General features: G+C 41.9%; 1 protein-coding gene across 1 annotated transcript in view; it reads right to left on the bottom strand.

Annotated features, from left to right (window-relative positions):
- Positions 1-24,782, bottom strand: part of SDR42E1 (short chain dehydrogenase/reductase family 42E, member 1) — a 44,237-nt gene that overhangs the window by 8,745 nt on the left and 10,710 nt on the right. The window contains exon 2 of the mRNA XM_073659787.1: positions 1,607-1,683. Coding sequence (XP_073515888.1) covers positions 1,607-1,683 — 77 coding nt within the window. The remainder of the gene's footprint in view (positions 1-1,606; positions 1,684-24,782) is intronic.

Genomic DNA, 24,782 nt, shown 5'->3' with positions numbered 1-24,782 from the left:
TCCCCAACAGTGTCACCAGCAAAGCACCCCCGCACCATCACACCTCCTCCTCCATGCTTCACGGTGGGAACCAGGCATGTAGAGTCCATCCGTTCACCTTTTCTGCGTCGCACAAAGACACGGTGGCTGGAACCAAAGATCTCAAATTTGGACTCATCAGACCAAAGCACAGATTTCCACTGGTCTAATGTCCATTCCTTGTGTTCTTTAGCCCAAACAAGTCTCTTCTGCTTGTTGCCTGTCCTTAGCAGTGGTTTCCTAGCAGCTATTTTACCATGAAGGCCTGCTGCACAAAGTCTCCTCTTAACAGTTGTTGTAGAGATGTGTCTGCTGCTAGAACTCTGTGTGGCATTGACCTGGTCTCTAATCTGAGATGCTGTTAACCTGCGATTTCTGAGGCTGGTGACTCGGATAAACTTATCCTCAGAAGCAGAGGTGACTCTTGGTCTTCCTTTCCTGGGGCGGTCCTCATGTGAGCCAGTTTCTTTGTAGCACTTGATGGTTTTTGCAACTGCACTTGGGGACACATTCAAAGTTTTCCCAATTTTTCGCACTGACTGACCTTCATTTCTTAAAGTAATGATGGCCACTCGTTTTTCTTTACTTAGCTGCTTTTTTCTTGCCATAATACAAATTCTAACAGTCTATTCAGTAGGACTATCAGCCGTGCATCCACCAGACTTCTGCACAACACAACTGATTGTCCCAACCCCATTTATAAGGCAAGAAATCCCACTTATTAAACCTGACAGGGCACACCTGTGAAGTGAAAACCATTTCCGGTGACTACCTCTTGAAGCTCATCAAGAGAATGCCAAGAGTGTGCAAAGCAGTCATCAAAGCAAAAGGTGGCTACTTTGAAGAACCTAGAATATAAGACATATTTTCAGTTGTTTCACACTTTTTTGTTAAGTATATAATTCCACATGTGGTAATTCATAGTTTTGATGCCTTCAGTGTGAATGTACAATTTTCATAGTCATGAAAATACAGAAAAATCTTTAAATGAGAAGGTGTGTCCAAACTTTTGGTCTGTACTGTATATATATATATATATCGGTGCAAAACTCCCCAGGCACATACCAGTTCACAGTATGTCCAAAAAAATATGGAAGCAGCACACAAAAAAATGGTGAAAAAATGGCCATATGGGCCATTAAAATCGTCATTTTGTCACCATTTTTTGTGTGCTTCTTCCATATTTGCTTGGATATACTGTGGACTGGTACGTGCCCGGGGAGCTTTGCACTGAAGTCTCTTTGCTGGTGCTGTTCGTTACTTTTTACCTTTACTTTTTTTTTTTTTTTTTTATCCGATATAATTTTTTTATTATTTTATATATATAATTTTTTTTTGTTTGTTTTTCTGGTCATGCAATTAAAGTTTAACTTTACCTTTTTTGGATATTTGCAAACTTGAGTTCTAAATCGTTCCTATGAGCAGTTTATAACATGACGGGTGTTAGGAGTGAGGGACTACAGATTTCAGCATGCCAAGCGTTATGGACAAAGAGCAGAAAAAAATTTGGTGTGTACAGATGACTGGTAAACCTTATATTTCTGTCACTCCTGCCCCCGTCTGATAGACTGTGTGTTCTCTATTGCAGACTCTTGTTTGAAGTCGCTCGAAGAGTCTCAGGAACAGCTTGAAAAATCCAATAAGTGTCAAGCTTACTTGAACCATGTAAGTCTCTGCTTTCACTGCTTAGCTGCCTCTGTGCGACTCCTTGTGTTTTGAATATACTTAAAGCGTACCTGTTATTTCCGGATAAACTGTCCTGTGTGTGTATGAGGAACATCACTATTTCTGGCCATTATCCTGCATTTTTCACCATTTTTTTCCTACGCCGACTCTAGCTCTAATTTTCAGATGTATTTGAGCTAGCAGCTGCGCGGAGATATGAGCGATTCCCGCTGTCCTGTCTCTATCTACCGCATGTTCAGACGCAACAGCAGCATGGAAGACATTAGACAATACTGAGCAGTGTAGCTGTGAATCCAGCTCTGTCCCTTCTGTAACTCTGTTTCTCCCCTTCCCCTCTCCATAGACTTCAATAGACAGCTGTAATATGATCCTTCAGTGAGCTGGCAGTCCATCTTATCTTGACCAAGAAGGGTTTTATTAGTTACGATGAGTTCAAGAGGCAGGGGACAGGAGAAGTGGCTCATAAGTGGAGAAAGAAGCCTATTTCTCTGATGAGATGTAATCCAAAATACATGCAATCTCCGCTCTGTCTACCATCATAATTCCTGTTTCGCTGGAGTGACTTGTGTGTGAATGACTCCGGCTACAGATGCTGATGCGGTGGGCCCGTCTCCTTATTACGCCCCCCACGGCTATAATTCGGTTAGTGTGCAGCTGGAGGATCAATAGATATCAGTGGCCGACACCTCGCAATAGTATTTAGCCGGAGGCAGAAAGCAAATCCCATGCAAGCGGCTAATAAGAGGAGGAATCCGGAGGCAGCCGATGTCAACACTTTATTAAAAAAACAAACTTCCGAAACACGTCTCACATTAAGTGACTTGTCGCCCGTCATGGATTATATTCATACACTGTAGTGATGTCAGGTTATGTGTTACCTCGCTGTGACCGATTCAACAATCCAATAAGTGATTGCTGTAAATTAATCGTTTTTTTTCTTTTACTTTAATACTAAAAACTGCAGTAGAAAAATCTAATTTTCTCAGTTCTTCATATTTCAAGTTTCAACTTTATTTATTTTGTGTCATATAAGTTCTGTGTATTAAAAAGATTCTCTGGTACTGGAAAAAAAGGCAAACGTTCATCTAGAACCCAATAACAACAAGCAGCATATTGAGTGCAGCTCTGGAGTATAATACAGGATGTAACTCAGGATCAGTAATGTAATGTATGTACACAGTGACTGCACCAGCAGAATAGTGAGTGCAGCTCTGGAGTATAATACAGGATGTAACTCAGGATCAGTAATGTAATGTATGTACACAGTGACTGCACCAGCAGAATAGTGAGTGCAGCTCTGGAGTATAATACAGGATGTAACTCAGGATCAGTAATGTAATGTATGTACACAGTGACTGCACCAGCAGAATAGTGAGAGCAGCTCTGGAGTATAATACAGGATGTAACTCAGGATCAGTAATGTAATGTATGTACACAGTGACTGCACCAGCAGAATAGTGAGTGCAGCTCTGGAGTATAATACAGGATGTAACTCAGGATCAGTACAGGATCAGTAATGTAATGTATGTACACAGTGACTGCACCAGCAGAATAGTGAGTGAAGCTCTGGGGTATAATACACGATGTAACTCAGGATCAGTAATGTAATGTATGTACACAGTGACTGCACCAGCAGAATAGTGAGTGAAGCTCTGGGGTATAATACAGGATGTAACTCAGGATCAGTAATGTAATGTATGTACACAGTGACTGCACCAGCAGAATAGTGAGTGCAGCTCTGGGGTATAATACAGGATGTAACTCAGGATCAGTACAGGATCATTAATGTAATGTATGTACACAGTGACTGCACCAGCAGAATAGTGAGTGCAGCTCTGGAGTATAATACAGGATGTAACTCAGGATCAGTAATGTAATGTATGTACACAGTGACTGCACCAGCAGAATAGTGAGTGCAGCTCTGGAGTATAATACAGGATGTAACTCAGGATCAGTAATGTAATGTATGTACACAGTGACTGCACCAGCAGGATAGTGAGTGCAGCTCTGGAGTATAATACAGGATGCAACTTGTAAACAGTGACTGCACCAGCAAAATAGTGAGTGCAGCTCTGGAGTATAATACAGGATGTAACTCAGGATCAGTACAGGATCAGTAATGTAATGTATGTACACAGTGACTGCACCAGCAGAATAGTGAGTGCAGCTCTGGAGTATAATACAGGATGTAACCCAGGATCAGTACAGGATCAGTAATGTAATGTATGTACACTGTGACTGCACCAGCAGAATAGTGAGTGCAGCTCTGGAGTATAATACAGGATGTAACTCAGGATCAGTAATGTAATGTATGTGCACAGTGACTGCTCCAGCAGAATAGTGAGTGCAGCTCTGGAGTATAATACAGGATGTAACTCAGGATCAGTACAGGATCAGTAATGTAATGTATGTACACAGTCACTCCACCAGCAGAATAGTGAGTGCAGCTCTGGAGTATAATACAGGATGTAACTCAGGATCAGTAATGTAATGTATGTACACAGTGACTGCACCAGCAGAATAGTGAGTGCAGCTCTGGAGTATAATACAGGATGTAACCCAGGATCAGTACAGGATCAGTAATGTAATGTATGTACACAGTGACTGCACCAGCAGAATAGTGAGTGCAGCTCTGGAGTATAACACAGGATGTAACTCAGGATCAGTAATGTAATGTATGTGCACAGTGACTGCTCCAGCAGAATAGTGAGTGCAGCTCTGGAGTATAATACAGGATGTAACTCAGGATCAGTACAGGATCAGTAATGTAATGTATGTACACAGTCACTCCACCAGCAGAATAGTGAGTGCAGCTCTGGAGTATAATACAGGATGTAACTCAGGATCAGTAATGTAATGTATGTACACAGTGACTGCACCAGCAGAATAGTGAGTGCAGCTCTGGAGTATAATACAGGATGTAACTCAGGATCAGTAATGTAATGGATGTACACAGTGACTGCACCAGCAGAATAGTGAGTGCAGCTCTGGAGTATAATACAGGATGTAACTCAGGATCAGTAATGTAATGTATGTACACAGTGACTGCACCAGCAGAATAGTGAGTGCAGCTCTGGGGTATAATGCAGGATGTAACTCAGGATCAGTAATGTAATGTATGTACACAGTGACTGCTCCAGCAGAACAGTGAGTGCAGCTCTGGAGTATAATACAGGAGGTAACTCAGGATCAGTAATGTAATGTATGTACACAGTGACAGCACCAGCTGAATAGTGAGTGCAGCTCTGGAGTATAATGCAGGATGTAACTCAGGATCAGTAATGTAATGTATGTACACAGTGACTGCACCAGCTGAATAGTGAGTGCAGCTCTGGAGTATAATGCAGGATGTAACTCAGGATCAGTAATGTAATGTATGTACACAGTGACTGCACCAGCAGAATAGTGATTGCAGCTCTGGAGTATAATACAGGAGGTAACTCAGGATCAGTAATGTAATGTATGTACACAGTGACTGCACCAGCAGAATAGTGAGTGCAGCTCTGGAGAATAATACAGGATGTAACTCAGGATCAGTACAGGATCAGTAATGTAATGTATGTACACAGTGACTGCACCAGCAGAATAGTGAGTGCAGCTCTGGAGTATGATACAGGATGTAACTCAGGATCAGTAATGTAATGTATCTACTCAGTGACTGCACCATCAGAACAGTGAGTGCAGCTCTGGAGTATAATACAGGATATAACTCAGGATCAGTAATGTAATGTATGTACACAGTGACTGCACCAGCAGAATAGTGAGTGCAGCTCTGGAGTATAATACAGGATGTAACTCAGGATCAGTACAGGATCAGTAATGTAATGTATGTACACAGTTACTCCACCAGCAGAATAGTGAGTGCAGCTCTGGAGTATAATACAGGATGTAACTCAGGATCAGTGATGTAATGTATGTACACAGTGACTGCACCAGCAGAATAGTGAGTGCAGCTCTGGAGTATAATACAGGATGTAACTCAGGATCAGTAATGTAATGGATGTACACAGTGACTGCACCAGGAGAATAGTGAGTGCAGCTCTGGAGTATAATACAGGATGTAACTCAGGATCAGTAATGTAATGTATGTACACAGTGACTGCACCAGCAGAATAGTGAGTGCAGCTCTGGAGTATAATACAGGAAGTAACTCAGGATCAGTAATGTAATGTATGTACACAGTGACTGCACCAGCAGAATAGTGAGTGCAGCTCTGGGGTATAATGCAGGATGTAACTCAGGATCAGTAATGTAATGTATGTACACAGTGACTGCTCCAGCAGAATAGTGAGTGCAGCTCTGGAGAATGATACAGGATGTAACTCAGGATCAGTAATGTAATTTATGTACACAGTGACTGCACCAGCAGAATTGTGAGTGGAGCTCTGGAGTATAATACAGGAGGTAACTCAGGATCAGTAATGTAATGTATGTACACAGTGACTGCACCAGCAGAATAGTGAGTGCAGCTCTGGAGAATAATACAGGATGTAACTCAGGATCAGTACAGGATCAGTAATGTAATGTATCTACTCAGTGACTGCACCATCAGAACAGTGAGTGCAGCTCTGGAGTATAATACAGGATATAACTCAGGATCAGTAATGTAATGTATGTACACAGTGACTGCACCAGAAGAATAGTGAGTGCAGCTCTGGAGTATAATACAGGATGTAACTCAGGACCAGTACAGGTTCAGTAATGTAATGTATGTACACAGTGACTGCACCAGCAGAATAGTGAGTGCAGCTCTGGGGTATAATACAGGATGTAACTCAGGATCAGTAATGTAATGTATGTACACAGTGACTGCACCAGCAGAATAGTGAGTGCAGCTCTGGGGTATAATACAGGATGTAACTCAGGATCAGTAATGTAATGTATGTACACAGTTACTGCACCAGCAGAATAGTGAGTGCAGCTCTGGGGTATAATACAGGATGTAACTCAGGATCAGTACAGGATCAGTAATGTAATGTATGTACACAGTGACTACACCAGCAGAATAGTGAGTGCAGCTCTGGAGTATAATATAGGATGTGACTCAAGATCAGTAATGTAATGTATGTACACAGTGACTGCACCAGCAGAATAGTGAGTGCAGCTCTGGAGTATAATACAGGATGTAACTCAGGATCAGTAATGTAATGTATGTACACAGTGACTGCACCAGCAGAATAGTGAGTGCAGCTCTGGAGTATAATACAGGCTGTAACTCACGATCAGTAATGTAATGTATGTGCACAGTGACTGCACCAGCAGAATAGTGAGTGCAGCTCTGGAGTATAATACAGGATGTAACTCAGGATCAGTACAGGATCAGTAATGTAATGTATGTACACAGTGACTACACCAGCAGAATAGTGAGTGCAGCTCTGGGGTATAATACAGGATGTAACTCAGGATCAGTAATGTAATGTATGTACACAGTGACTGCACCAGCAGAATAGTGAGTGCAGCTCTGGGGTATAATACAGGATGTAACTCAGGATCAGTACAGGATCAGTAATGTAATGTATGTACACAGTGACTACACCAGCAGAATAGTGAGTGCAGCTCTGGAGTATAATATAGGATGTGACTCAAGATCAGTAATGTAATGTATGTACACAGTGACTGCACCAGCAGAATAGTGAGTGCAGCTCTGGAGTATAATACAGGATGTAACTCAGGATCAGTAATGTAATGTATGTACACAGTGACTGCACCAGCAGAATAGTGAGTGCAGCTCTGGAGTATAATACAGGCTGTAACTCACGATCAGTAATGTAATGTATGTACACAGTGACTGCACCAGCAGAATAGTGAGTGCAGCTCTGGAGTATAATACAGGATGTAACTCAGGATCATTAATGTAATGTATGTGCACAGTGACTGCACCAGCAGAATAGTGAGTGCAGCTCTGGAGTATAATACAGGATGTAACTCAGGATCTGTAATGTAATGTATGTACACAGTGACTGCACCAGCAGAATAGTGAGTGCAGCTCTGGAGTATAATACAGGATGTAACTCAGGATCATTAATGTAATGTATGTACACAGTGACTGCACCAGCAGAATAGTGAGTGCAGCTCTGGAGTATAATACAGGATGTAACTCAGAATCAGTAATGTAATGTATGTACACAGTGACTGCACCAGCAGAATAGTGAGTGCAGCTCTGGAGTATAATACAGGATGTAACTTGTACACAGTGACTGCACCAGCAAAATAGTGAGTGCAGCTCTGGAGTATAATACAGGATGTAACTCAGGATCAGTACAGGATCAGTAATGTAATGTATGTACACAGTGACTGCACCAGCAGAATAGTGAGTGCAGCTCTGGAGTATAACACAGGATGTAACTCAGGATCAGTAATGTAATGTATGTACACAGTGACTGCACCAGCAGAATAGTGAGTGCAGCTCTTGAGTATAATACTGGATGTAACTCAGGATCAGTAATGTAATGTATGTACACAGTGACTGCACCAGCAGAATAGTGAGTGCAGTTCTGGAGTATAACACAGGATGTAACTCAGGATCAGTAATGTAATGTATGTACACAGTGACTGCACCAGCAGAATAGTGAGTGCAGCTCTGGAGTATAATACAGGATGTAACTCAGGATCAGTACAGGATCAGTAATGTAATGTATGTACACAGTGACTCCACCAGCAGAATAGTGAGTGCAGCTCTGGAGTATAATACAGGATGTAACTCAGGATCAGTAATGTATGTACACAGTGACTCCACCAGCAGAATAGTGAGTGCAGCTCTGGAGTATAATACAGGATGTAACTCAGGATCAGTGATGTAATGTATATACACAGTGACTGCACCAGCAGAATAGTGAGTGTAGCTCTGGAGTATAATACAGGATGTAACTCAGGATCAGTAATGTAATGTATGTACACAGTGACTGCACCAGCAGAATAGTGAGTGCAGCTCTGGAGTATAATACAGGATGTAACTCAGGATCAGTAATGTAATGTATGTACACAGTGACTGCTCCAGCAGAATAATGAGTGCAGCTCTGGAGAATAATACAGGATGTAACTCAGGATCAGTAATGTAATGTATGTACACAGTGACTACACCAGCAGAATAGTGAGTGGAGCTCTGGAGTATAATACAGGAGGTAACTCTGTATCAGTAATGTAATGTATGTACACAGTGACAGCACCCGCTGAATAGTGAGTGCAGCTCTGGAGTATAATGCAGGATGTAACTCAGGATCAGTAATGTAATATATGTACACAGTGACTGCACCAGCAGAATAGTGAGTGCAGCTCTGGAGTATAATACAGGAGGTAACTCAGGATCAGTAATGTAATGTATGTACACAGTGACTGCACCAGCAGAATAGTGAGTGCAGCTCTGGGGTATAATACAGAATGTAACTCAGGATCAGTAATGTAATGTATGTACACAGTGACTGCACCAGTATAATAGTGAGTGCAGCTCTGGAGAATAATACAGGATGTAACTCAGGACCAGTAATGTAATGTATGTACACAGTGACTGCACCAGCAGAATAGTGAGTGCAGCTCTGGAGAATAATACAGGATGTAACTCAGGATCAGTACAGGATCAGTAATGTAATGTATGTACACAGTGACTGCACCAGCAGAATAGTGAGTGCAGCTCTAGAGTATAATACAGGATGTGACTCAGGATCAGTAATGTAATGTATGTACACAGTGACAGCACCAGCAGAATAGTGAGTGCAGCTCTGGAGTATAATACAGGCTGTAACTCAGGATCAGTAATGTAATGTATGTACACAGTTACTGCACCAGCAGAAAAGTGAGTGCAGCTCTGGAGTATAATACAGGCTGTAACTCGGGATCAGTAATGTAATGTATGTACACAGTGACTGCACCAGCAGAATAGTGAGTGCAGCTCTGGAGTATAATATAGGATGTGACTCAGGATCAGTAATGTAATGTATGTACACAGTGACTGCACCAGCAGAATAGTGAGTGCAGCTCTGGAGTATAATACAGGATGTAACTCAGGATCAGTAATGTAATGTATGTACACAGTGACTGCACCAGCAGAATAGTGAGTGAAGCTCTGGATTATAATACAGGAGGTAACTCAGGATCAGTACAGGATCAGTAATGTAATGTATGTACACAGTGACTGCACCAGTAGAATAGTGAGTGAAGCTCTGGATTATAATACAGGAGGTAACTCAGGAACAGTACAGGATCAGTAATGTAATGTATGTACACAGTGACTGTACCAGCTGAATAGTGAGTGCAGCTCTGGAGTATAATACAGGAGGTAACTCAGGATCAGTAATGTAATGTATGTACACAGTGACTGCACCAGCAGAATAGTGAGTGCAGCTCTGGAGTATAATATAGAATGTGACTCAGGATCAGTAATGTAATGTATGTACACAGTGACTGCACCAGCAGAATAGTGAGTGCAGCTCTGGAGTATAATACAGGATGTAACTCAGGATCAGTAATGTAATGTATGTACACAGTGACTGCACCAGCAGAATAGTGAGTGAAGCTCTGGATTATAATACAGGAGGTAACTCAGGATCAGTACAGGATCAGTAATGTAATGTATGTACACAGTGACTGCACCAGCAGAATAGTGAGTGAAGCTCTGGATTATAATACAGGAGGTAACTCAGGAACAGTACAGGATCAGTAATGTAATGTATGTACACAGTGACTGTACCAGCTGAATAGTGAGTGCAGCTCTGGAGTATAATACAGGAGGTAACTCAGGAACAGTACAGGATCAGTAATGTAATGTATGTACACAGTGACTGCATCAGCAGAATAGTGAGTTCAGCTCTGGAGTATAATACAGGATATAACTCAGGATCAGTAATGTAATGTATGTACACAGTGACTGCACCAGCAGAACAGTGAGTGCAGCTCTGGAGTATAATACAGGATGTAACTTGTACACAGTGACTGCACCAGCAAAATAGTGAGTGCAGCTCTGGAGTATAATATAGGATGTGACTCAGGATCAGTAATGTAATGTATGTACACAGTGACTGCACCAGCAGAATAGTGAGTGCAGCTCTGGAGTATAATACAGGATGTAACTCAGGATCAGTAATGTAATGTATGTACACAGTGACTGCACCAGCAGAATAGTGAGTGCAGCTGTGGAGTATAATACAGGCTGTAACTCACGATCAGTAATGTAATGTATGTACACAGTGACTGCACCAGCAGAATAGTGAGTGCAGCTCTGGAGTATAATACAGGATGTAACTCAGGTTCATTAATGTAATGTATGTGCACAGTGACTGCACCAGCAGAATAGTGAGTGCAGCTCTGGAGTATAATACAGGATGTAACTCAGGATCTGTAATGTAATGTATGTACACAGTGACTGCACCAGCAGAATAGTGAGTGCAGCTCTGGAGTATAATACAGGATGTAACTCAGGATCATTAATGTAATGTATGTACACAGTGACCGCACCAGCAGAATAGTGAGTGCAGCTCTGGAGTATAATACAGGGTGTAACTCAGGATCAGTAATGTAATGTATGTACACAGTGACTGCACCAGCAGAATAGTGAGTGCAGCTCTGGAGTATAATACAGGATGTAACTCAGGATCAGTAATGTAATGTATGTACACAGTGACTGCACCAGCAGAACAGTGAGTGCAGCTCTGGAGTATAATACAGGATGTAACTTGTACACAGTGACTGCACCAGCAAAATAGTGAGTGCAGCTCTGGAGTATAATACAGGATGTAACTCAGGATCAGTACAGGATCAGTAATGTAATGTATGTACACAGTGACTGCACCAGCAGAATAGTGAGTGCAGCTGTGGAGTATAATACTGGATGTAACTCAGGATCAGTAATGTAATGTATGTACACAGTGACTGCACCAGCAGAATAGTGAGTGCAGTTCTGGAGTATAATACAGGATGTAACTCAGGATCAGTAATGTAATGTATGTGCACAGTGACTGCTCCAGCAGAATAGTGAGTGCAGCTCTGGAGTATAATACAGGATGTAACTCAGGATCAGTACAGGATCAGTAATGTAATGTATGTACACAGTGACTCCACCAGCAGAATAGTGAGTGCAGCTCTTGAGTATAATACAGGATGTAACTCAGGATCAGTAATGTAATGTATGTACACAGTGACTACTCCAGCAGAATAGTGAGTGCAGCTCTGGAGTATAATACAGGATGTAACTCAGGATCAGTACAGGATCAGTAATGTAATGTATGTACACAGTGACTGCACCAGCAGAATAGTGAGTGCAGCTCTGGAGTATAATACAGGATGTAACTCAGGATCAGTGATGTAATGTATATACACAGTGACTGCACCAGCAGAATAGTGAGTGTAGCTCTGGAGTATAATACAGGATGTAACTCAGGATCAGTAATGTAATGGATGTACACAGTTACTGCACCAGGAGAATAGTGAGTGCAGCTCTGGAGTATAATACAGGATGTAACTCAGGATCAGTAATGTAATGTATGTACACAGTGACTGCACCAGCAGAATAGTGAGTGCAGCTCTGGAGTATAATACAGGATGTAACTCAGGATCAGTAATGTAATGTATGTACACAGTGACTGCTCCAGCAGAATAGTGAGTGCAGCTCTGGAGAATAATACAGGATGTAACTCAGGATCAGTAATGTAATGTATGTACACAGTGACTGCACCAGCAGAATAGTGAGTGGAGCTCTGGAGTATAATACAGGAGGTAACTCTGTATCAGTAATGTAATGTATGTACACAGTGACTGCTCCAGCAGAATAGTGAGTGCAGCTCTGGAGAATAATACAGTATGTAACTCAGGATCAGTAATGTAATGTATGTAGACAGTGACTGCACCAGCAGAATAGTGAGTGCAGCTCTGGAGTATAATACAGGAGGTAACTCTGTATCAGTAATGTAATGTATGTACACAGTGACAGCACCAGCTGAATAGTGAGTGCAGCTCTGGAGTATAATGCAGGATGTAACTCAGGATCAGTAATGTAATATATGTACACAGTGACTGCACCAGCAGAATAGTGAGTGCAGCTCTGGAGTATAATACAGGAGGTAACTCAGGATCAGTAATGTAATGTATGTACACAGTGACTGCACCACCAGAATAGTGAGTGCAGCTCTGGAGTATAATACAGGCTGTAACTCAGGATCAGTAATGTAATGTATGTACACAGGTACTGCACCAGCAGAATAGTGAGTGCAGCTCTGGAGTATAATACATGCTGTAACTCAGGATCAGTAATGTAATGTATGTACACAGTGACTGCACCAGCAGAATAGTGAGTGCAGCTCTGGAGTATAATATAGGATGTGACTCAGGATCAGTAATGTAATGTATGTACACAGTGACTGCACCAGCAGAATAGTGAGTGCAGCTCTGGAGTATAATACAGGATATAACTCAGTATCAGTAATGTAATGTATGTACACATTGACTGCACCAGCAGAATAGTGAGTGCAGCTCTGGATTATAATACAGGAGGTAACTCAGGATCAGTAATGTAATGTATATACACAGTGACTGCACCAGCAGAATAGTGAGTGCAGCTCTGGAGTATAATACAGGATGTAACTCAGGATCAGTACAGGATCAGTAATGTAATGTATGTACACAGTGACTGCATCAGCAGAATAGTGAGTTCAGCTCTGGAGTATAATACAGGATATAACTCAGGATCAGTAATGTAATGTATGTACACAGTGACTGCACCAGCAGAACAGTGAGTGCAGCTCTGGAGTATAATACAGGATGTAACTTGTACACAGTGACTGCACCAGCAAAATAGTGAGTGCAGCTCTGGAGTATAATATAGGATGTGACTCAGGATCAGTAATGTAATGTATGTACACAGTGACTGCACCAGCAGAATAGTGAGTGCAGCTCTGGAGTATAATACAGGATGTAACTCAGGATCAGTAATGTAATGTATGTACACAGTGACTGCACCAGCAGAATAGTGAGTGCAGCTGTGGAGTATAATACAGGCTGTAACTCACGATCAGTAATGTAATGTATGTACACAGTGACTGCACCAGCAGAATAGTGAGTGCAGCTCTGGAGTATAATACAGGATGTAACTCAGGATCATTAATGTAATGTATGTGCACAGTGACTGCACCAGCAGAATAGTGAGTGCAGCTCTGGAGTATAATACAGGATGTAACTCAGGATCTGTAATGTAATGTATGTACACAGTGACTGCACCAGCAGAATAGTGAGTGCAGCTCTGGAGTATAATACAGGATGTAACTCAGGATCATTAATGTAATGTATGTACACAGTGACCGCACCAGCAGAATAGTGAGTGCAGCTCTGGAGTATAATACAGGGTGTAACTCAGGATCAGTAATGTAATGTATGTACACAGTGACTGCACCAGCAGAATAGTGAGTGCAGCTCTGGAGTATAATACAGGATGTAACTCAGGATCAGTACAGGATCAGTAATGTAATGTATGTACACAGTGACTGCATCAGCAGAATAGTGAGTTCAGCTCTGGAGTATAATACAGGATATAACTCAGGATCAGTAATGTAATGTATGTACACAGTGACTGCACCAGCAGAACAGTGAGTGCAGCTCTGGAGTATAATACAGGATGTAACTTGTACACAGTGACTGCACCAGCAAAATAGTGAGTGCAGCTCTGGAGTATAATATAGGATGTGACTCAGGATCAGTAATGTAATGTATGTACACAGTGACTGCACCAGCAGAATAGTGAGTGCAGCTCTGGAGTATAATACAGGATGTAACTCAGGATCAGTAATGTAATGTATGTACACAGTGACTGCACCAGCAGAATAGTGAGTGCAGCTGTGGAGTATAATACAGGCTGTAACTCACGATCAGTAATGTAATGTATGTACACAGTGACTGCACCAGCAGAATAGTGAGTGCAGCTCTGGAGTATAATACAGGATGTAACTCAGGATCATTAATGTAATGTATGTGCACAGTGACTGCACCAGCAGAATAGTGAGTGCAGCTCTGGAGTATAATACAGGATGTAACTCAGGATCTGTAATGTAATGTATGTACACAGTGACTGCACCAGCAGAATAGTGAGTGCAGCTCTGGAGTATAATACAGGATGTAACTCAGGATCATTAATGTAATGTATGTACACAGTGACCGCACCAGCAGAATAGTGAGTGCAGCTCTGGAGTATAATACAGGGTGTAACTCAGGATCAGTAATGTAATGTATGTACACAGTGACTGCACCAGCAGAATAGTGAGTGCAGCTCTGGAGTATAATACAGGATGTAACTCAGGATCAGTAATGTAATGTATGTACACAGTGACTGCACCAGCAGAACAGTGAGTGCAGCTCTGGAGTATAATACAGGATGTAACTTGTACACAGTGACTGCACCAGCAAAATAGTGAGTGCAGCTCTGGAGTATAATACAGGATGTAACTCAGGATCAGTACAGGATCAGTAATGTAATGTATGTACACAGTGACTGCACCAGCAGAATAGTGAGTGCAGCTGTGGAGTATAATACTGGATGTAACTCAGGATCAGTAATGTAATGTATGTACACAGTGACTGCACCAGCAGAATAGTGAGTGCAGTTCTGGAGTATAACACAGGATGTAACTCAGGATCAGTAATGTAATGTATGTGCACAGTGACTGCTCCAGCAGAATAGTGAGTGCAGCTCTGGAGTATAATACAGGATGTAACTCAGGATCAGTACAGGATCAGTAATGTAATGTATGTACACAGTGACTCCACCAGCAGAATAGTGAGTGCAGCTCTGGAGTATAATACAGGATGTAACTCAGGATCAGTAATGTAATGTATGTACACAGTGACTACTCCAGCAGAATAGTGAGTGCAGCTCTGGAGTATAATACAGGATGTAACTCAGGATCAGTACAGGATCAGTAATGTAATGTATGTACACAGTGACTGCACCAGCAGAATAGTGAGTGCAGCTCTGGAGTATAATACAGGATGTAACTCAGGATCAGTGATGTAATGTATATACACAGTGACTGCACCAGCAGAATAGTGAGTGTAGCTCTGGAGTATAATACAGGATGTAACTCAGGATCAGTAATGTAATGGATGTACACAGTTACTGCACCAGGAGAATAGTGAGTGCAGCTCTGGAGTATAATACAGGATGTAACTCAGGATCAGTAATGTAATGTATGTACACAGTGACTGCACCAGCAGAATAGTGAGTGCAGCTCTGGAGTATAATACAGGATGTAACTCAGGATCAGTAATGTAATGTATGTACACAGTGACTGCTCCAGCAGAATAGTGAGTGCAGCTCTGGAGAATAATACAGGATGTAACTCAGGATCAGTGATGTAATGTATGTACACAGTGACTGCACCAGCAGAATAGTGAGTGGAGCTCTGGAGTATAATACAGGAGGTAACTCTGTATCAGTAATGTAATGTATGTACACAGTGACTGCTCCAGCAGAATAGTGAGTGCAGCTCTGGAGAATAATACAGTATGTAACTCAGGATCAGTAATGTAATGTATGTAGACAGTGACTGCACCAGCAGAATAGTGAGTGCAGCTCTGGAGTATAATACAGGAGGTAACTCTGTATCAGTAATGTAATGTATGTACACAGTGACAGCACCAGCTGAATAGTGAGTGCAGCTCTGGAGTATAATGCAGGATGTAACTCAGGATCAGTAATGTAATATATGTACACAGTGACTGCACCAGCAGAATAGTGAGTGCAGCTCTGGAGTATAATACAGGAGGTAACTCAGGATCAGTAATGTAATGTATGTACACAGTGACTGCACCACCAGAATAGTGAGTGCAGCTCTGGAGTATAATACAGGCTGTAACTCAGGATCAGTAATGTAATGTATGTACACAGGTACTGCACCAGCAGAATAGTGAGTGCAGCTCTGGAGTATAATACAGGCTGTAACTCAGGATCAGTAATGTAATGTATGTACACAGTGACTGCACCAGCAGAATAGTGAGTGCAGCTCTGGAGTATAATATAGGATGTGACTCAGGATCAGTAATGTAATGTATGTACACAGTGACTGCACCAGCAGAATAGTGAGTGCAGCTCTGGAGTATAATACAGGATATAACTCAGTATCAGTAATGTAATGTATGTACACATTGACTGCACCAGCAGAATAGTGAGTGCAGCTCTGGATTATAATACAGGAGGTAACTCAGGATCAGTAATGTAATGTATGTACACAGTGACTGCACCAGCAGAATAGTGAGTGCAGCTCTGGAGTATAATACAGGATGTAACTCAGGATCAGTACAGGATCAGTAATGTAATGTATGTACACAGTGACTGCATCAGCAGAATAGTGAGTTCAGCTCTGGAGTATAATACAGGATATAACTCAGGATCAGTAATGTAATGTATGTACACAGTGACTGCACCAGCAGAATAGTGAGTGCAGCTCTGGATTATAATACAGGAGGTAACTCAGGATCAGTACAGGATCAGTAATGTAATGTATGTACACAGTGACTGCACCAGCAGAATAGTGAGTGCAGCTCTGGAGTATAATACAGGATGTAACTCAGGATCAGTAATGTAATGTATGTACACAGTGACTGCACCAGCAGAATAGTGAGTGCAGCTCTGGAGTATAATACAGGATGTAACTCAGGATCAGTAATGTAATGTATGTACACAGTGACTGCACCAGCAGGATAGTGAGTGCAGCTCTGGAGTATAATACAGGATGCAACTTGTACACAGTGACTGCACCAGCAAAATAGTGAGTGCAGCTCTGGAGTATAATACAGGATGTAACTCAGGATCAGTACAGGATCAGTAATGTAATGTATGTACACAGTGACTGCACCAGCAGAATAGTGAGTGCAGCTCTGGAGTATAATACAGGATGTAACCCAGGATCAGTACAGGATCAGTAATGTAATGTATGTACACTGTGACTGCACCAGCAGAATAGTGAGTGCAGCTCTGGAGTATAATACAGGATGTAACTCAGGATCAGTAATGTAATGTATGTACACAGTGACTGCACCAGCAGAATAGTGAGTGCAGCTCTGGAGTATAACACAGGATGTAACTCAGGATCAGTAATGTAATGTATGTGCACAGTGACTGCTCCAGCAGAATAGTGAGTGCAGCTCTGGAGTATAATACAGGATGTAACTCAGGATCAGTACAGGATCAGTAATGTAATGTATGTACACAGTCACTCCACCAGCAGAATAGTGAGTGCAGCTCTGGAGTATAATACAGGATGTAACTCAGGATCAGTAATGTAATGTATGTACACAGTGACTGCACCAGCAGAATAGTGAGTGCAGCTCTGGAGTATAATACAGGATGTAACTCAGGATCAGTAATGTAATGGATGTACACAGTGACTGCACCAGCAGAATAGTGAGTGCAGCTCTGGAGTATAATACAGGATGTAACTCAGGATCAGTAATGTAATGTATGTACACAGTGACTGCACCAGCAGAATAGTGAGTGCAGCTCTGGGGTATAATGCAGGATGTAACTCAGGATCAGTAATGTAATGTATGTACACAGTGACTGCTCCAGCAGAACAGTGAGTGCAGCTCTGGAGTATAATACAGGAGGTAACTCAGGATCAGTAATGTAATGTATGTACACAGTGACAGCACCAGCTGAATAGTGAGTGCAGCTCTGGAGTATAATGCAGGATGTAACTCAGGATCAGTAATGTAATGTATGTACACAGTGACTGCACCAGCTGAATAGTGAGTGCAGCTCTGGAGTATAATGCAGGATGTAACTCAGGATCAGTAATGTAATGTATGTACACAGTGACTGCACCAGCAGAATAGTGATTGCAGCTCTGGAGTATAATACAGGAGGTAACTCAGGATCAGTAATGTAATGTATGTACACAGTGACTGCACCAGCAGAATAGTGAGTGCAGCTCTGGAGAATAATACAGGATGTAACTCAGGATCAGTACAGGATCAGTAATGTAATGTATGTACACAGTGACTGCACCAGCAGAATAGTGAGTGCAGCTCTGGAGTATGATACAGGATGTAACTCAGGATCAGTAATGTAATGTATCTACTCAGTGACTGCACCATCAGAACAGTGAGTGCAGCTCTGGAGTATAATACAGGATATAACTCAGGATCAGTAATGTAATGTATGTACACAGTGACTGCACCAGCAGAATAGTGAGTGCAGCTCTGGAGTATAATACAGGATGTAACTCAGGATCAGTACAGGATCAGTAATGTAATGTATGTACACAGTTACTCCACCAGCAGAATAGTGAGTGCAGCTCTGGAGTATAATACAGGATGTAACTCAGGATCAGTGATGTAATGTATGTACACAGTGACTGCACCAGCAGAATAGTGAGTGCAGCTCTGGAGTATAATACAGGATGTAACTCAGGATCAGTAATGTAATGGATGTACACAGTGACTGCACCAGGAGAATAGTGAGTGCAGCTCTGGAGTATAATACAGGATGTAACTCAGGATCAGTAATGTAATGTATGTACACAGTGACTGCACCAGCAGAATAGTGAGTGCAGCTCTGGAGTATAATACAGGAAGTAACTCAGGATCAGTAATGTAATGTATGTACACAGTGACTGCACCAGCAGAATAGTGAGTGCAGCTCTGGGGTATAATGCAGGATGTAACTCAGGATCAGTAATGTAATGTATGTACACAGTGACTGCTCCAGCAGAATAGTGAGTGCAGCTCTGGAGAATGATACAGGATGTAACTCAGGATCAGTAATGTAATTTATGTACACAGTGACTGCACCAGCAGAATTGTGAGTGGAGCTCTGGAGTATAATACAGGAGGTAACTCAGGATCAGTAATGTAATGTATGTACACAGTGACTGCACCAGCAGAATAGTGAGTGCAGCTCTGGAGAATAATACAGGATGTAACTCAGGATCAGTACAGGATCAGTAATGTAATGTATCTACTCAGTGACTGCACCATCAGAACAGTGAGTGCAGCTCTGGAGTATAATACAGGATATAACTCAGGATCAGTAATGTAATGTATGTACACAGTGACTGCACCAGAAGAATAGTGAGTGCAGCTCTGGAGTATAATACAGGATGTAACTCAGGACCAGTACAGGTTCAGTAATGTAATGTATGTACACAGTGACTGCACCAGCAGAATAGTGAGTGCAGCTCTGGGGTATAATACAGGATGTAACTCAGGATCAGTAATGTAATGTATGTACACAGTGACTGCACCAGCAGAATAGTGAGTGCAGCTCTGGGGTATAATACAGGATGTAACTCAGGATCAGTAATGTAATGTATGTACACAGTTACTGCACCAGCAGAATAGTGAGTGCAGCTCTGGGGTATAATACAGGATGTAACTCAGGATCAGTACAGGATCAGTAATGTAATGTATGTACACAGTGACTACACCAGCAGAATAGTGAGTGCAGCTCTGGAGTATAATATAGGATGTGACTCAAGATCAGTAATGTAATGTATGTACACAGTGACTGCACCAGCAGAATAGTGAGTGCAGCTCTGGAGTATAATACAGGATGTAACTCAGGATCAGTAATGTAATGTATGTACACAGTGACTGCACCAGCAGAATAGTGAGTGCAGCTCTGGAGTATAATACAGGCTGTAACTCACGATCAGTAATGTAATGTATGTACACAGTGACTGCACCAGCAGAATAGTGAGTGCAGCTCTGGAGTATAATACAGGATGTAACTCAGGATCATTAATGTAATGTATGTGCACAGTGACTGCACCAGCAGAATAGTGAGTGCAGCTCTGGAGTATAATACAGGATGTAACTCAGGATCAGTACAGGATCAGTAATGTAATGTATGTACACAGTGACTACACCAGCAGAATAGTGAGTGCAGCTCTGGGGTATAATACAGGATGTAACTCAGGATCAGTAATGTAATGTATGTACACAGTGACTGCACCAGCAGAATAGTGAGTGCAGCTCTGGGGTATAATACAGGATGTAACTCAGGATCAGTACAGGATCAGTAATGTAATGTATGTACACAGTGACTACACCAGCAGAATAGTGAGTGCAGCTCTGGAGTATAATATAGGATGTGACTCAAGATCAGTAATGTAATGTATGTACACAGTGACTGCACCAGCAGAATAGTGAGTGCAGCTCTGGAGTATAATACAGGATGTAACTCAGGATCAGTAATGTAATGTATGTACACAGTGACTGCACCAGCAGAATAGTGAGTGCAGCTCTGGAGTATAATACAGGCTGTAACTCACGATCAGTAATGTAATGTATGTACACAGTGACTGCACCAGCAGAATAGTGAGTGCAGCTCTGGAGTATAATACAGGATGTAACTCAGGATCATTAATGTAATGTATGTGCACAGTGACTGCACCAGCAGAATAGTGAGTGCAGCTCTGGAGTATAATACAGGATGTAACTCAGGATCAGTACAGGATCAGTAATGTAATGTATGTACACAGTGACTACACCAGCAGAATAGTGAGTGCAGCTCTGGAGTATAATACAGGATGTAACTCAGGATCTGTAATGTAATGTATGTACACAGTGACTGCACCAGCAGAATAGTGAGTGCAGCTCTGGAGTATAATACAGGATGTAACTCAGGATCATTAATGTAATGTATGTACACAGTGACTGCACCAGCAGAATAGTGAGTGCAGCTCTGGAGTATAATACAGGATGTAACTCAGAATCAGTAATGTAATGTATGTACACAGTGACTGCACCAGCAGAATAGTGAGTGCAGCTCTGGAGTATAATACAGGATGTAACTTGTACACAGTGACTGCACCAGCAAAATAGTGAGTGCAGCTCTGGAATATAATACAGGATGTAACTCAGGATCAGTACAGGATCAGTAATGTAATGTATGTACACAGTGACTGCACCAGCAGAATAGTGAGTGCAGCTCTGGAGTATAACACAGGATGTAACTCAGGATCAGTAATGTAATGTATGTACACAGTGACTGCACCAGCAGAATAGTGAGTGCAGCTCTTGAGTATAATACTGGATGTAACTCAGGATCAGTAATGTAATGTATGTACACAGTGACTGCACCAGCAGAATAGTGAGTGCAGTTCTGGAGTATAACACAGGATGTAACTCAGGATCAGTAATGTAATGTATGTACACAGTGACTGCACCAGCAGAATAGTGAGTGCAGCTCTGGAGTATAATACAGGATGTAACTCAGGATCAGTACAGGATCAGTAATGTAATGTATGTACACAGTGACTCCACCAGCAGAATAGTGAGTGCAGCTCTGGAGTATAATACAGGATGTAACTCAGGATCAGTAATGTATGTACACAGTGACTCCACCAGCAGAATAGTGAGTGCAGCTCTGGAGTATAATACAGGATGTAACTCAGGATCAGTGATGTAATGTATATACACAGTGACTGCACCAGCAGAATAGTGAGTGTAGCTCTGGAGTATAATACAGGATGTAACTCAGGATCAGTAATGTAATGGATGTACACAGTGACTGCACCAGGAGAATAGTGAGTGCAGCTCTCGAGTATAATACAGGATGTAACTCAGGATCAGTAATGTAATGTATGTACACAGTGACTGCACCAGCAGAATAGTGAGTGCAGCTCTGGAGTATAATACAGGATGTAACTCAGGATCAGTAATGTAATGTATGTACACAGTGACTGCTCCAGCAGAATAATGAGTGCAGCTCTGGAGAATAATACAGGATGTAACTCAGGATCAGTAATGTAATGTATGTACACAGTGACTACACCAGCAGAATAGTGAGTGGAGCTCTGGAGTATAATACAGGAGGTAACTCTGTATCAGTAATGTAATGTATGTACACAGTGACAGCACCCGCTGAATAGTGAGTGCAGCTCTGGAGTATAATGCAGGATGTAACTCAGGATCAGTAATGTAATATATGTACACAGTGACTGCACCAGCAGAATAGTGAGTGCAGCTCTGGAGTATAATACAGGAGGTAACTCAGGATCAGTAATGTAATGTATGTACACAGTGACTGCACCAGCAGAATAGTGAGTGCAGCTCTGGGGTATAATACAGAATGTAACTCAGGATCAGTAATGTAATGTATGTACACAGTGACTGCACCAGTATAATAGTGAGTGCAGCTCTGGAGAATAATACAGGATGTAACTCAGGACCAGTAATGTAATGTATGTACACAGTGACTGCACCAGCAGAATAGTGAGTGCAGCTCTGGAGAATAATACATAATGTAACTCAGGATCAGTACAGGATCAGTAATGTAATGTATGTACACAGTGACTGCACCAGCAGAATAGTGAGTGCAGCTCTGGAGAATAATACAGGATGTAACTCAGGATCAGTACAGGATCAGTAATGTAATGTATGTACACAGTGACTGCACCAGCAGAATAGTGAGTGCAGCTCTAGAGTATAATACAGGATGTGACTCAGGATCAGTAATGTAATGTATGTACACAGTGACAGCACCAGCAGAATAGTGAGTGCAGCTCTGGAGTATAATACAGGCTGTAACTCAGGATCAGTAATGTAATGTATGTACACAGTTACTGCACCAGCAGAAAAGTGAGTGCAGCTCTGGAGTATAATACAGGCTGTAACTCAGGATCAGTAATGTAATGTATGTACACAGTGACTGCACCAGCAGAATAGTGAGTGCAGCTCTGGAGTATAATATAGGATGTGACTCAGGATCAGTAATGTAATGTATGTACACAGTGACTGCACCAGCAGAATAGTGAGTGCAGCTCTGGAGTATAATACAGGATGTAACTCAGGATCAGTAATGTAATGTATGTACACAGTGACTGCACCAGCAGAATAGTGAGTGAAGCTCTGGATTATAATACAGGAGGTAACTCAGGATCAGTACAGGATCAGTAATGTAATGTATGTACACAGTGACTGCACCAGCAGAATAGTGAGTGAAGCTCTGGATTATAATACAGGAGGTAACTCAGGAACAGTACAGGATCAGTAATGTAATGTATGTACACAGTGACTGTACCAGCTGAATAATGAGTGCAGCTCTGGAGTATAATACAGGAGGTAACTCAGGATCAGTAATGTAATGTATGTACACAGTGACTGCACCAGCAGAATAGTGAGTGCAGCTCTGGAGTATAATATAGGATGTGACTCAGGATCAGTAATGTAATGTATGTACACAGTGACTGCACCAGCAGAATAGTGAGTGCAGCTCTGGAGTATAATACAGGATGTAACTCAGGATCAGTAATGTAATGTATGTACACAGTGACTGCACCAGCAGAATAGTGAGTGAAGCTCTGGATTATAATACAGGAGGTAACTCAGGATCAGTACAGGATCAGTAATGTAATGTATGTACACAGTGACTGCACCAGCAGAATAGTGAGTGAAGCTCTGGATTATAATACAGGAGGTAACTCAGGAACAGTACAGGATCAGTAATGTAATGTATGTACACAGTGACTGTACCAGCTGAATAGTGAGTGCAGCTCTGGAGTATAATACAGGAGGTAACTCAGGAACAGTACAGGATCAGTAATGTAATGTATGTACACAGTGACTGCATCAGCAGAATAGTGAGTTCAGCTCTGGAGTATAATACAGGATATAACTCAGGATCAGTAATGTAATGTATGTACACAGTGACTGCACCAGCAGAACAGTGAGTGCAGCTCTGGAGTATAATACAGGATGTAACTTGTACACAGTGACTGCACCAGCAAAATAGTGAGTGCAGCTCTGGAGTATAATATAGGATGTGACTCAGGATCAGTAATGTAATGTATGTACACAGTGACTGCACCAGCAGAATAGTGAGTGCAGCTCTGGAGTATAATACAGGATGTAACTCAGGATCAGTAATGTAATGTATGTACACAGTGACTGCACCAGCAGAATAGTGAGTGCAGCTGTGGAGTATAATACAGGCTGTAACTCACGATCAGTAATGTAATGTATGTACACAGTGACTGCACCAGCAGAATAGTGAGTGCAGCTCTGGAGTATAATACAGGATGTAACTCAGGATCATTAATGTAATGTATGTGCACAGTGACTGCACCAGCAGAATAGTGAGTGCAGCTCTGGAGTATAATACA

The sequence above is a fragment of the Phyllobates terribilis genome, unplaced genomic scaffold, assembly GCF_046119375.1.
Source record: "Phyllobates terribilis strain yellow unplaced genomic scaffold, ASM4611937v1 Scaffold_14__1_contigs__length_39327217, whole genome shotgun sequence".
Lineage (NCBI taxonomy): Eukaryota > Metazoa > Chordata > Amphibia > Anura > Dendrobatidae > Phyllobates > Phyllobates terribilis.
This window is presented reverse-complemented; position numbering and strand designations above follow the sequence as displayed.